Source organism: Cariama cristata, unplaced genomic scaffold, assembly GCF_000690535.1.
Source record: "Cariama cristata isolate BGI_N322 unplaced genomic scaffold, ASM69053v1 scaffold25509, whole genome shotgun sequence".
NCBI lineage: Eukaryota > Metazoa > Chordata > Aves > Cariamiformes > Cariamidae > Cariama > Cariama cristata.
Genome location: NW_009635760.1, coordinates 964 through 13734, shown reverse-complemented (window position 1 = coordinate 13734; position 12771 = coordinate 964). Strand labels below are relative to the sequence as shown.

General features: G+C 38.7%; 1 protein-coding gene across 1 annotated transcript; it reads right to left on the bottom strand.

Moving 5' to 3' along the window:
• Positions 1-1190: 1190 nt before the first annotated feature.
• Positions 1191-12229, bottom strand: LOC104167419 (sodium/bile acid cotransporter 7-like; the record flags this gene model as incomplete). Its single annotated transcript, XM_009707668.1, has 4 exons — positions 12178-12229; positions 10417-10499; positions 5284-5420; positions 1191-1302 (listed from the first exon to the last, which is right to left on the bottom strand). Coding segments are annotated over exons 1-4 (384 nt in total), but the record flags the coding sequence as incomplete, so codon positions are not given.
• Positions 12230-12771: the final 542 nt, after the last annotated feature.

Here is a 12771-nt window from a genome sequence, read left to right as displayed (position 1 = left end):
CTCCACAGCACCTCCATCAGACAATTTTATGATTCTTGTTTTCAGGTAGCAAACTGGGAGACAGTGATGTGTATCAGGATTGCCCGTAATTAGAGATGCTTGACTTGAGACGCTTTGGGTCTCTCTTCAGAGGATAGAGCAATTAAACAGCACTTTGTCAGTACAAAGTACAACTTCAATCTATTTCAGTGCTATCATGTGTTTTCAAAGCTGACATTAATCAGTCCCAAGAGTCTGAACTCAGAAAATGAGAAGTACACAACTAATGGCCATATTTAAAAAATGCGGTTGAAGTGACTCACCCAACCTCACACAGGAGCTCTATGGCTGAATTAAGATTTGGTTCTAACCCTCCAGAACAGCATCCCAACAGTCCCAGCTTTAAAACCAATCTCTTTTTGTGTTATTCTCTCCCGTCCTCACCTACCAGGTCTCATCCACCTTCAGTCATCATGAGGAAGCAGATCTAAAGGAAACAACCTCATTAATTAGCACACTTGATTAATTTCCTAAATGCTGTCTACCTGGTCTTCCTGAGAATAGCAGTGTTTTGTGGATAAAGAGTGAGTCTGAAATGGCATCAGCATATGCCATTTTAAGCCAGAAATATAATGTGACCAAACCGAGTTTGCACAAACAACTTCAATTCTGGCATTTCCTACCTGTTGAGAACTTTGCATTGCATCACTGTCAAAGAACTCTACGTTCCCGAAATTTTTGTCTCACAGAGTCTCAAATAACAATATAAGATTTAAATTAACATTTGTGTCTCCATCATCTCACTTGCTACATTTGCAGCTTCAAGCTTGAGGAACCCCTACTATATAGGGCCTCTTTATACCAAACACCATCCAAACAATCACTGCAAGGACAGACCTTCACCACAAAGCTAATGGTCTATGAGATAACCAGTACACAGCATACAAAAATTATACAGTTAGGAATAACAGTGCAGCAATATCTCCTAACACCATTTTCTATCAGAAAGCTTTCTATCACCTCAGAAAATTAAGCTTCTTTCAGTTTAACCAATGCCAGCAGATAACATATCACTATTTCCTTTGCTTGACACCAACACAATACCCAAGCTTTAATTCTAGAATTTTTAACAAGCCACAATAGTATTACATTGTACTCAGTGTTTTGCCACATGACTTCATCATAAATAAACATTTGTTTGAACTTCTGTTTAAAAAAAAGCATTCAAAAGCAAAATGAAAACTCACCTCATTTCCACCAACGGCTTTGGTTAAAATTACTGCAGAAGACACAGGAGGTGGCATGCAGCCTACTGTCTGCAAGCTGAAAACAACAAAAATAAATGTTACATTCCTCACATGATGCAAACACTAAAACCTTAAAATACAAAATAGCTGAGTAGAAACAATCATCTTATCACCTGCGTAACCCTATCAGTTTGTGTTACAGTTAGAGCCCTGCATCAGGTGGCAGGATTTCTATGCCCCCTCTTACCAACCACCACAGTGAAGAATCATGTCACCATTTAAAAACCCAAACACGTAACCTCTCTGTGACTCCATTTCCCCATCTGTAGTGCTGTATCTACCGTTCACAAAGATATCTACACATCTATCACAAAGATAACTGCACCACGTGTCCTGATGTAGTAAAGTTTGTAGTGTGTTCTGAGATACCTGTAGCTATTTGGAAAAAAAAAAATAAGGATGTACACTCCTATTTTCTTGAAAAAGCTGTTCAGCGATAAAAACATTTACTGCTAAGTAGAAGAGTTAGAAGAACCATGCTCACTATACTTTGTTTTTCATCAACCTCTACTAAAAAAATTTAAAAAAAAAAAAAAAATCACAATTAAGCCTTTTATTTCCTGAACATTAAAAGGCCATCAAACATTTCATTTTTATGGACATTTTCACTTCTTGGTAAAAATCACCACACTTCCATTAATCAAAACATCACAAGCTTTCTCCTGTGTTCTAGAAGTCTAAAATACACTATTATTATTATCTATCATTTTTTCCATTGTTTATGCAGCAAAATTATCGATGTATATAGTAAATGCTGTTGCAAACTAAGAAAAAGAGTGCTGAGTTTTCCTTTGTTTCAAAGACAGTCCACAAAAACCAGTAATTACAAAAACTAGCTGTATCAAATGTGCATTTAGAAACAACAAGAACATACCACAACAGATTACAATTAAATTTGGAGCCAAGTAAAACAGGGCTTCTGAAGAAAAACTGTGTTGACTTAGAAGGAATAGCAAGGCACGGAATAAAACAGTCTGCGAAACCCCCAAACACATCAAACCTATATATGTTTTCAAGTATTGGAGTTTGAGACAGTATTCTAGTTCAGAACAATTAATTACTAGTGGTGAACTAATTCACACTTGTAACTGTGTTAGTCTATCCCCGAGAAATGCAGTGTCAAAAAGCTGTAGCAAACAGAAGTATTAAATCCAAACAACAGGGAACATATTACAGTACAACTGATATGCCACAAATATACAAAAAGCTTAAATAGAAGAAACAGGTAAATGACAATGATGGTATTCAGTTTGTCAGCTACAGACACTGTGGAAAAGGAAAGAGGCAACCAATGTCAGCATTATATAAATCCAATCACAAAGTGCCAAGCACCACCTTGGAAGTATATAGTACCTTTAGCTTCCAGTGAAGTAAGCCACGGAAGCAGAGAGTTGTCAGCACTTAGCAGGATAAGCTGATATTGAAAAGAAACACAGGAAAAAAAAATGGTGTGGAAAAGTTTGGAAAAATATATACAAAAATACACGGCAGATAAACAGATGGCAAGTCTGATGTCCATCCCCTACATCGGCTGCGATACCATTCTCTCTCTTCTATGTGATCTCTTGGCAGCCAGCTCCTTGAACTTCTCACCTGCACTAATAAGGGGTGGATTAAGTTCAAAGTTATCCAGAGACGTACGAAATACGTGCAAGGGCATTCATCTCAGCTGGCATGGATTTTCCACACTATAAGGGAAAGGTTTAATAATGCAATCTCTGTTAACCCTCTCAAATTTAAAATAATACATTTGGAATTAAAAAAAAAAAAAATCACTATCAAGCTGTGCTTTTAAATATCCTTCCTATGAAAATATTAATCTACAAAATAACTAGTACACACTAAATGGAAATACTTTTAATCAGGTGTATTGAAACATGCATCTACGAACTTGCTTTGTATCAACTACACACAATGCTAAATATACAAATTTCTCTAATGGCCAACAGATTGCTACAGATAACAACCAACGGACTAAACATGCGTGATGAGGAAGTAATTTTGACTAAGCCCATCTTGCTCCCTCCCATTTTTCATCAGCGTATTTCAGTGTTTCTAGGGAGTAAAAACTACAGCTGCGAGGCATTAGGATGAACTTTTCGTTACACAGAGCGGCCAAAGCACAGCCAGTTCCTCACATCGGCTCCTCACTCTCCTTTCACATACCCATATAGGGACGCGCGAGTGCCCGCTTTAAAACGTGTTATCCTGGAATTAGGACAGAGCTCAGGATCTTCTGCACCTGCATAGCACTGAAGGTACAGCTCCCACCAGGCTCCCTTTGCAGTGGATGCCTTCAGAGCCACACCACAGCTGCTGCTCTGAGCCTGTCCTCAACAGCAGTATTGATCAAGAAAGCACTCTTTCAAAAAACAACCAAAAAATCCAAAACAAACCACCTTCATTAAAGTCCTCAATCTGACCATTCTTTGAATGAAGTCTCAATATAACAGAGTTACTGCACTAAAACATAAAATACAGAGAAAACAGAAATAGTACTCAAGGAACAAGTGCTTGCAAGGCAGCTTGAAACATACAGAAGTATACTAGCTCACCGGTAAAACACAGACGTGCCTTCACGAAAAATAAGGTTGGTTTAGGCTCCATGTTTAGGGAGATATACATCCAAGTGTTTCTTTTTTTAAAAAATACATATCTATGTAGTTTTACATGCAGTTTCACAGGTGTGTACGTATATACATGCCACGTGTACATGCGCATGTAACAGATCACGTCCCTTAAGTACCAAGAACCAAAGTGGCACAAGAGTCATAGGAAAGAAGGGATGAGAAGCACTGCGAGGAACAAAACCCACAAAAATCTCTTGCGCTGTGCACTTCAGAAATTGAGACTCCCATGGATTAGGAGGGAGTTTTGGCTCACTGTGGAAAAATCACATCTCTGTTCTAGCTGAGGAAGAACTTCACAATGATTTTACTGTAAAGAATAATCTTTACTATGAATAGCCAAACACAAAAGGACATTGTATAGCAACGTTGTTATTTCTTCAATGTACTAACACTGTTAAGCCAAACAGTGCTAACTTTTAAATGACGTCATCTCAATTTCACCTTCTCGGTATCATTTGGACCACTTCACACTTGGTGGAACACCTGGAGAAGCCTCTCAAAAACAAAACACAATGTTCTTTTATGTTTAGGCCTTGTAAAAACACACACATGAGCAGCTTTATCATTAAACTTTTAAGACAGGGAACTCTCCCCAAGCAATGTTTCACCAAGCAGTAAGAAACAATAGTGACTCTCTAAGTAGTTTTCCAAAATAATTTATTTTTGCATTCAAACATTCCAGTATAGCTGCATGGCGCTAGGTATTGACCTTTGATTCTGAAAAAAGCTTTCTATTTTTTGGATTTTTCATAACATCTATCGCTACTGCACCACCAATGCAGCTTTGGAAGCGCGTATCAGCAGAGTACACCGAAGACTTAAAACACATTGTTTTCATGGCAACTTAGCTTCTGCTCATCTCAAAGTTCTCCTCCTACAAAAACTTTACTTTTTTTTTTTTTTCCTCTCTCCGTAATTTAGCTAGGAGCAGATACTGAACCCCAATCCGGACACATGCAAGAGCTACTCACTACAGACTGTTTAAAAACAGAACGGAACACCTGTACATGGCATACACAGTATTTATTCACCAACTTACGTTATTCCTTCAGCATTCCTTTTCTTTCCTCCCCATCCTTCTTAAGACCCAGTACATCGCTTCAGCTGCATTTTGTGAAAGAGAAAGCTAACCTGTTGCAAGCTCCCTATATCTGAAACCAACTGACCAGATTTTCTAAAAATGAGACCAGGTTCCTGAAAGGATAATCTTGTGCACGTACTGTGTTTTCAACAGCAAAGTGCTGAAGCACAAAAACAACCAGCAAAATCTGTTCACAATACAAGTCTCAAAACACTCACTGCAGGATAAGCAGCCCTTTTAAGAAGACAGCTACAAATATATTTCACTCCATTATGCTTAAACATACCCTTTTAAAAGCCATTCATTTATAGGTGTGATTGATAATAGCTGAAGAAAGAGCCATATTGCTGTTGGGAAGAACACAAGTGTAAAAATCTGGACAAAAAGGTGTAGTTTCACATGCATCAAAGCACTTGTCAGCTCCTGCAAAAGAAAAAGAAGAGAGGAAGTTGCAGTCATAACAGCTGAAGTAAGATCACGTTTGTGCTTTTAAAACTAGGATCATCTTTATAATACAAAGAGAGTGCACGTCAAAAAGGCACCTTTAGGGATCATCTGATCTCCTCTTTAATAATGAAGTACATCCAGACAACATAAAAGCTCTGTCTGCTCCTGGGCATTTTTCCAAAAGAATTGTCCAACACTTCAATAATAGTGTGGTTCTCATAACGGGAGCTTTTCAGCAGGCAGCCTTAGCACTTTGTCACTGCTTCAAAACCTGTGTTAACTATGCTGACGGCCTGTTTACTTTATTGACTGCTGATACCAAGAGGAAGGGAAACTTGTAGTGTCCACGTGATTTCAGGTTTCTCTAGTCTAAAGAGAGCCACAAACTGTGATTTATACCGTGCAAAAGGGATGCTTACATTACAAACAGTCATCACTTGATGATTTGTGGTGGGTGGTTTGTTTTTCTTTTTAAGAAAGGACTAACAAACATAAAAAGCAAAGTAATCTGTAGCAGATTTTGATTATTTATTGTATCCACAGATAGGAAATTCACACAAAAAAATTAGGCTGAATAAGAATGGCAAAAAAAGAATACCATGACCATAAGAAGCTAACAACAGCTAAGTCATAAAATTCAGAGAAATAAAGTGCAAGACACCACTGGAGACTGAGAAAACAACAATAAAAAAATTAATTTTAAATAGTGTAAGAGCACTCCAGAGAGGTGATCCTTATGCAGTAAATTCCTCAGTTATCTCTGTGTCTCTCTGTTTCTGTCTTTTCAGGCACTTCAATAATCTTCTACACAGTTTTTGAGTACAAGGACAAAGCCTTGTACGTTTCAGCTCAGGTCCACTCTCATGGATTGCAATGTAAACAGCCCTTTTCCTCTCTCCCAAGATAAACTTGCACTCTTTTCAAGTAAACAATGCATCAGGAAAAGAATGGATGGCACTCTTTTTCAAAATCTAATTTGCTAGGATTCTCCAGCTGACATCCCAGATGCATTAAAAAAATAACCAAACAATATAAAAAAGTTTATGTCCATGTACAGTAATGCAGCAGCCAATCTTCAAATGCCTCCCTCTCTCAGCTTCAAAACAGTTCAACTTTCGTGAAACACAATTAAACATTGCATTTTCAACCATCCAAACGCACATTGATGTAATTATACATCTGGAATTACTAGCAATTCAGCACTGTGTCCCTGTTACTTTCTTTCTCTTAATAAAATTTGGGTTAGGGGGAAAAAAGAAAATCTTCCACAAAAAAAATACACATCCATTCATATCCTACTCTTAAAGTTATCCAAAACACGAACTTAAAAACACACATCTTGATCTAGTTTTACCAAGAAAGTATCATAAAATTCAGTGCTTGGTTAACAGAATGAAATATTTTTTTTTTTAAATAAAGCAAGCTCTTAAGCAGGCTAGTATCACTCTGCATGAAAAAACAGGCCTTCTTCACACATAACCTGTCACAGTACCTATGACATTACAAATAGCTTCACTGTAGTACTACTTCATCTTGTCTCAAAAAGAAAGCAAAAATAAAATATCTAGTAGTAGAAACACGTTCTGTGCAGAAAGAAAAGATACCTGGAAATACCTGCATAGAAGTGTACCTTTTAAAGTCAGCAATATAATTGAGAAAAACCAAAGCAAGTGACTTCTTTCAGCAAAGCTGCTAATTCCTCCTCCTTTCCTGCCAAGTCACCTCCAGCCCCAGATTTCCTAACAGACCAATCTATGAAGGCACCCCCGATCTAGGCATCATCACACACACAGAAGTGTCCTTTTAATTTAATATTTTTACAATTGAAAAGTACCTTAAAAACAGATGATTTGAAGAAAACTCTGTGATACTTTCAAAAGCAAAATCCAAGATAAAAACTTGGGAAAGACTGGTTAGAGCTCCCAGGGAGCAAGGAAGGTGATTACAACACAGTCAACCTGGTGCATGAAGGAATGCTGTCCTAGCGGAGCAGGTCTTTGCAGATCTAAATTACTAGTCTATCCACAAGGGCTTGTCCCAAAACACATCCATCACTGTAGCCCTCAAAAAAGCAGAAGTGTCAGAAAAGTTACCAGAAGCTGCTGGTTATGACTCTGTTTCTGCACACCAGGTAGAACAGGTTACCTTGTCTTTCCCAGTATTTCAGACCCTTCAGAGAGCTTATCCTCGCCTCTTGCTGGTCAGCGTGGGTCCCATGCTTAGATGGTCATAGCTGGACTCTGGGCAAATACCCACACAGAGCAAACAGTGTGTGCAGTGGCTTGCCAAATTCCTCATTGAAATTAATAACTCAAGTACGTGATTTAATCTCTGGGGCCCTACAGGAGGTATTTGCTTTAAAAGAGCAATCTATCCAGTCACTGAAAACTGAAACAGCATTATATTAAGGTGGAATCAAATGTTCTTCTCATTCCTGGACACAGACTATTTCTACAAATGTAAGAGGACCTCAGTCACCTCATTTGAAAATGTAACAAGGCCATGCACAGACAAGCTCTCCCTGAACGCTGCCAATTATTTCGTAAAATGCTTTCTGAATGCGTGTTAGCAAATTATTTTAAGCATGCGCTTTCAGAGCAGATAAAACCAGAAATAAAACCTTAAAAGAGCATCAGCTATTTCTAATTTTGTCAGATTTATGAGACCTCCCTTAACACTTACACAACTTTTTAATCATTTCATAAAGCATACCAAACACTAGTTTCGATCTAATTAATATATTATCCAAAGTAGAAAAACCGACACACAAGAAAGAACTAATAAAGACAAAGGCAGAAACTATTTACTTTGCAATCCAATAAAAAGGTATATTAACTAACAGCACCAACTTTAGGTTGCATCTTAAAAAATTAAAACACGCCCCAAAGTATTTTAATAAAATCACGACCTGGCCTCCTAACACATTTAAGGATTGTTTTTAATATACATTTTTAGAAAGTAAGAGCACAAGGTACAATGAGTAAAATGTTTTTCTTCCTCTTTATCTTCTATCCCCACAGCAGAAATTCAGAAAAGCCTTCGCTTCTTGATGGAACATAAAGCTGGATGTACAGCACCAGTCCTAACTGATGCTTCCAAAACAATCTGAGATCAGCTACCTGGACATAAACATTATCTCCTGTAAAAACCTCATTTACATCAACATATTGCTTTTAGAACCACAGAGCAGAAAAAGCTATGCAAGTTTAAAGTAGGACATGACACATTGCCCAGGAATCTGTCCGTCATGTTACCTTAACTGGAAAAAGTTAGATATACACTAGCACTGAGAAATCTAATCAAGACTTTGATAATGCTACTGATTTCACTCTCACTCACAGCTGCTTTACAAATGTAGTTTCAAGGATACCAACTAGTGAAATGGAAAGAAGTTTTACATACTTTCTCTGCATGCAAAGATTCCTAACCCTGAAAGCAGAAAACTCCACTCCATTAGTACTACTCCAGCTTTGTGTTTTGGGTCCTCTTCTCTGTGGAAGAAAGTGCCTCTCTACAGCCTGTTTCCATTAGGATTAATTACTGTCCTAGGCAAATTGTCCCAGATAACATGGTGGTTCTTGCTTCCCCATAAGACCACAAGGCTCTAAATAGCTGCTACAGAATTGACTGAAGTTCTTCACTTCACTTACACTGTGTCCTGGCAGAACCAGAGGCCCTAGTCCCAGAACTGCCAGCAGACGCAGGAGAGGGCTGGCATCAATTCAAACATCGCCTCCATTTGAAACTTTTATCACTATAACCATGATACAGGTATAGAAACTTTTTTTTTGTTGAATGCACGCTGTTCCTTGAAATCCCAGTTTGCCCAGAAGATACCTGGACAATAGCACGATGATTCTTTTAGGCAGTAGTACCATGCAACATGTGAATGACAACACCTGTTAGCATAGCCAACAGCGTAAAAGGAATCGAGAAACTAGCCTAGCAGAGATATGTAGTGTTTCACTTCAACTCTGCCTGCTCCTTCTCTTCTTGGCACGTAGCCATAACTTCATTTCTCCATGCTTCCTTTACACGTCACTAAGAGGTTCTCCCCGTCATCTCTTCTTACTCCCAGATTGTTTGTCTTTGAAAAATGTGTGACTCACAACTTGAAACAATTGTCAGCATCTGTGATATGCAGCAGAGCAGCAGAGTGTAGGCACTTCAAGTCCACCTCTCCACAACTAAATCTTATACGAAAAGATGGCCCAGACTTTGTACCTGTACATTGGCCTTGCATCTGCAGAGGAACCCTTTTGTGTTGATAGTAGCTGCCTGCGTCTACCCAATGTAGTAACTTAAAAGCCACCAGATCTTTGCTTGCATCAATCCTGTAGTGACTAGCCTAAACAGTTTTACTTAGAGAGCATGCCAGCAGGTGAGATGAAAGAGAGAGGTAGAGAGCTCACACCTTCTCCTCATGTCCTACAGAGACATGGAGACTCCACACAGCCCCTCTCTGCCTACAAAGTTCTACCCACGAAGCTCCCTACAAAGTTCTACCCACAAAGTTCCATCCTAGGATTCACGCAGTTTTCTGGCCTGTATCTCAGCTGTGCAGTGGGGAAGCCAAGGTGCAGAAGGGATGGCAGAAGGCAGGTGCTAGTGTGCTCCTGGGTCTCACCCTGATTTGGGTTTGGGACACATCCAGAGTGTAGATCCAGTCTCAAAGTTATGCTCAGCACTTCCATTTAGCCAAAGCCCTGCAAAGTCAAGCAGCCACCCTCTATGGAAGGGTGAAATTTATTCACACTATCCTTCTCATCAGGTTCATTACTTTGTGAAGAATTTTCTGAAATCAAGGAGGAGTTATTCCATAAATGTCTAATATTTATCTTCTTGTTAGCTGTTCTCCCAGCATCAACAACAGCATAATAATTAAATATTCCAATTACATTCCAACCTGATCAAAAGCAACACAAAACTTTTTAAAGCAAAGCAAGAATGAAGCAATGAAAAATTACAATACCTCAGTTCTTAAGGAGAGTCCACTGTTAAAGAATATAGCTGAAACAGCAATGTAAGTTATGGTAATTTCTGGTTTCAAGGGTCCTAAAAAATACAGACATAGAGAACAAAGTGAACTATAGTCAAAGAGATAATGATATGCATACATCAAAGTAAATAAGAGTACTTAGGAAAGTACCTGGAGAAAATCTAATCATTCAAGTTTCCAATAAAAAGAAAGGGGTTTGTATTAAGTCACAGAAAGCATGCTATTCATTTTTAAATAAAGGCAAACGAATGAGTAGAGAGTGAGGTATGATGTGACACAAATTTGGCTTCTGTGATTACAGGCCACCGGGAACTAATGGGTAAATTCTGGATATGTGAAAACAGGAAATTTTTCACAGTTCTGTTACCAGAGTATCCCTATAGCATCAAACACAAACCACACACTCAAATAAAAATATTAGCTGCTCCCTCCACAGAGCCATTGATATCATTGACATATCTACCTCTCACTTCTTCCTTGCAACGCAGGCACCCGGTTGGCTGCCTGCACAGAGGGAACCAAATCATACCTTGCAGTGTTTTCCTTGGGGCAACACAATTGTGCATTATTCCCTCGCAACAGGGCTGTGGCAAAATGGTTCATTCCAGCCCTACAATAACACATTTCACACTGCTGCAGTGAGATCAGCAAGGGCAGATGCCTGCACCTCCAAGGGTTCCACTATATTAAAGACTTACATTTGTATATATTTATATACTTTTTTTCCAGCAGATTAAAATAAAATACTTTTTACACTCCTATAAAAATGATGAATGCTCTTAATACGCTTTGCCTTCGGAGGCCACCAAGTGCAAAATGTATATACTCCTTTTTTCATAAGCATTCAACCAGTTGTTATATTAGAAAGAAAATACTAGCAGTCTACTTAGGACCAAACTAATATCCTAACTCTACAAGTGACAGTAAGTTGTCATGAGCAAAACTGCAGCAGCAAACAAGCAAGCCTTTACTCGACGCTCCAGAATAGAAGATCCTTTCTGCTTTCTCGGATGAATGATACATTGATGGTCACACTGGAGTAAGGTCAATGATCCTTAACTTAGAGGGATTTGATCATACACCGAGTCTAATTAAATTTGCATCTCAAGTCATTTAAACCCAAATCCTACTCTCAGAGAGGTCTCTGTTGATGAGACACTAAAACTGCCTGTGTTAAATACAAAAAATAAACCAAACAACCTATACAAAGCGCAAGATAAAAATAAGCCAGGACATGCAAGAGTTAAAGTTGCAACAAAGCACATGGTTAGTTGCAAAATTATGGCATGTTAACTTAATAGCACGGGGTGAGGGGGGGAAACAGAAAAATTATATAAATACAGTTATAGAGAAAACTATTTATATGTATAGAATTGTATCATCTTTCTTTTAGAACCTTTTAGAAGATTAGAGCATATATGTACATGCACAGTGGGCAGACAAGCAGTGGGTTAGTTAGTCTCACTAAGAGGTTCTTCCAGGACTCAATTTTTCTATTCGAGGGTTTTTCACTGGGCTACCTGAACTCTTACAGAGGAGGAACCTCTACCACTAGAGCAACCACATATTCATGGAGCACGGGGAGCTCGGTCAGAACAGATTTCCTTCATCTCTTGTGCAAAAGACTGGTCAGAAAAGCTCTTTTCACAAAGGAACTAAATAGGCTTATTCATTAAATAGGAAAACACACAAAAAGGGCTTGGCTTATTCCCTGGAGGTGGCAACGGTACAAACCTTTGTTATTTGTGGCACAGTGTTCCATTGGTATGGACACTGGACCATCCATACCGTTCAGTAAAGCCCTGCAAATTACAGTGCGTGCTTTTGTCAGTTGGAAGATGACAAACTAAGTTGGGGGTTTTTTTCATACGATGATATTTCCCACTCCCTCACTTTTTTTTTTTTTCCCCCTCAGAGCACTGAGATCAGGTAGCTTCAGAAGACAGATACCACTTTGGGGAACGTGTGCTCACGAGTTTCAATCAATGCTCACAAGATTTTTCAAACAAGTTGTCCCAGGAACAATACCATGTGAAAGCTTGACATCTCTTTGCAGTAGGATAATTAAATGAAGTGCTCCATCATAGTGCTTCCATGCAGGAAGTAAGCTGAGGAAAAATTATTTCCTATTCTAGTTAAAAGGATCTCCCACACTGCTGCTAACAATTAGCATGACAATCAAACCAGAAAGGAACAAACCACCCAATACTATCAATTTAAAGTTGTCTTTAAGGTCTGCTGAAGACACAGCATGGATCCTGCAAGAAGCTCCATGTGGGTCCCATTTACCTGTGCAAAACAGCACACAGATGTTAGAGGGGATCCTTG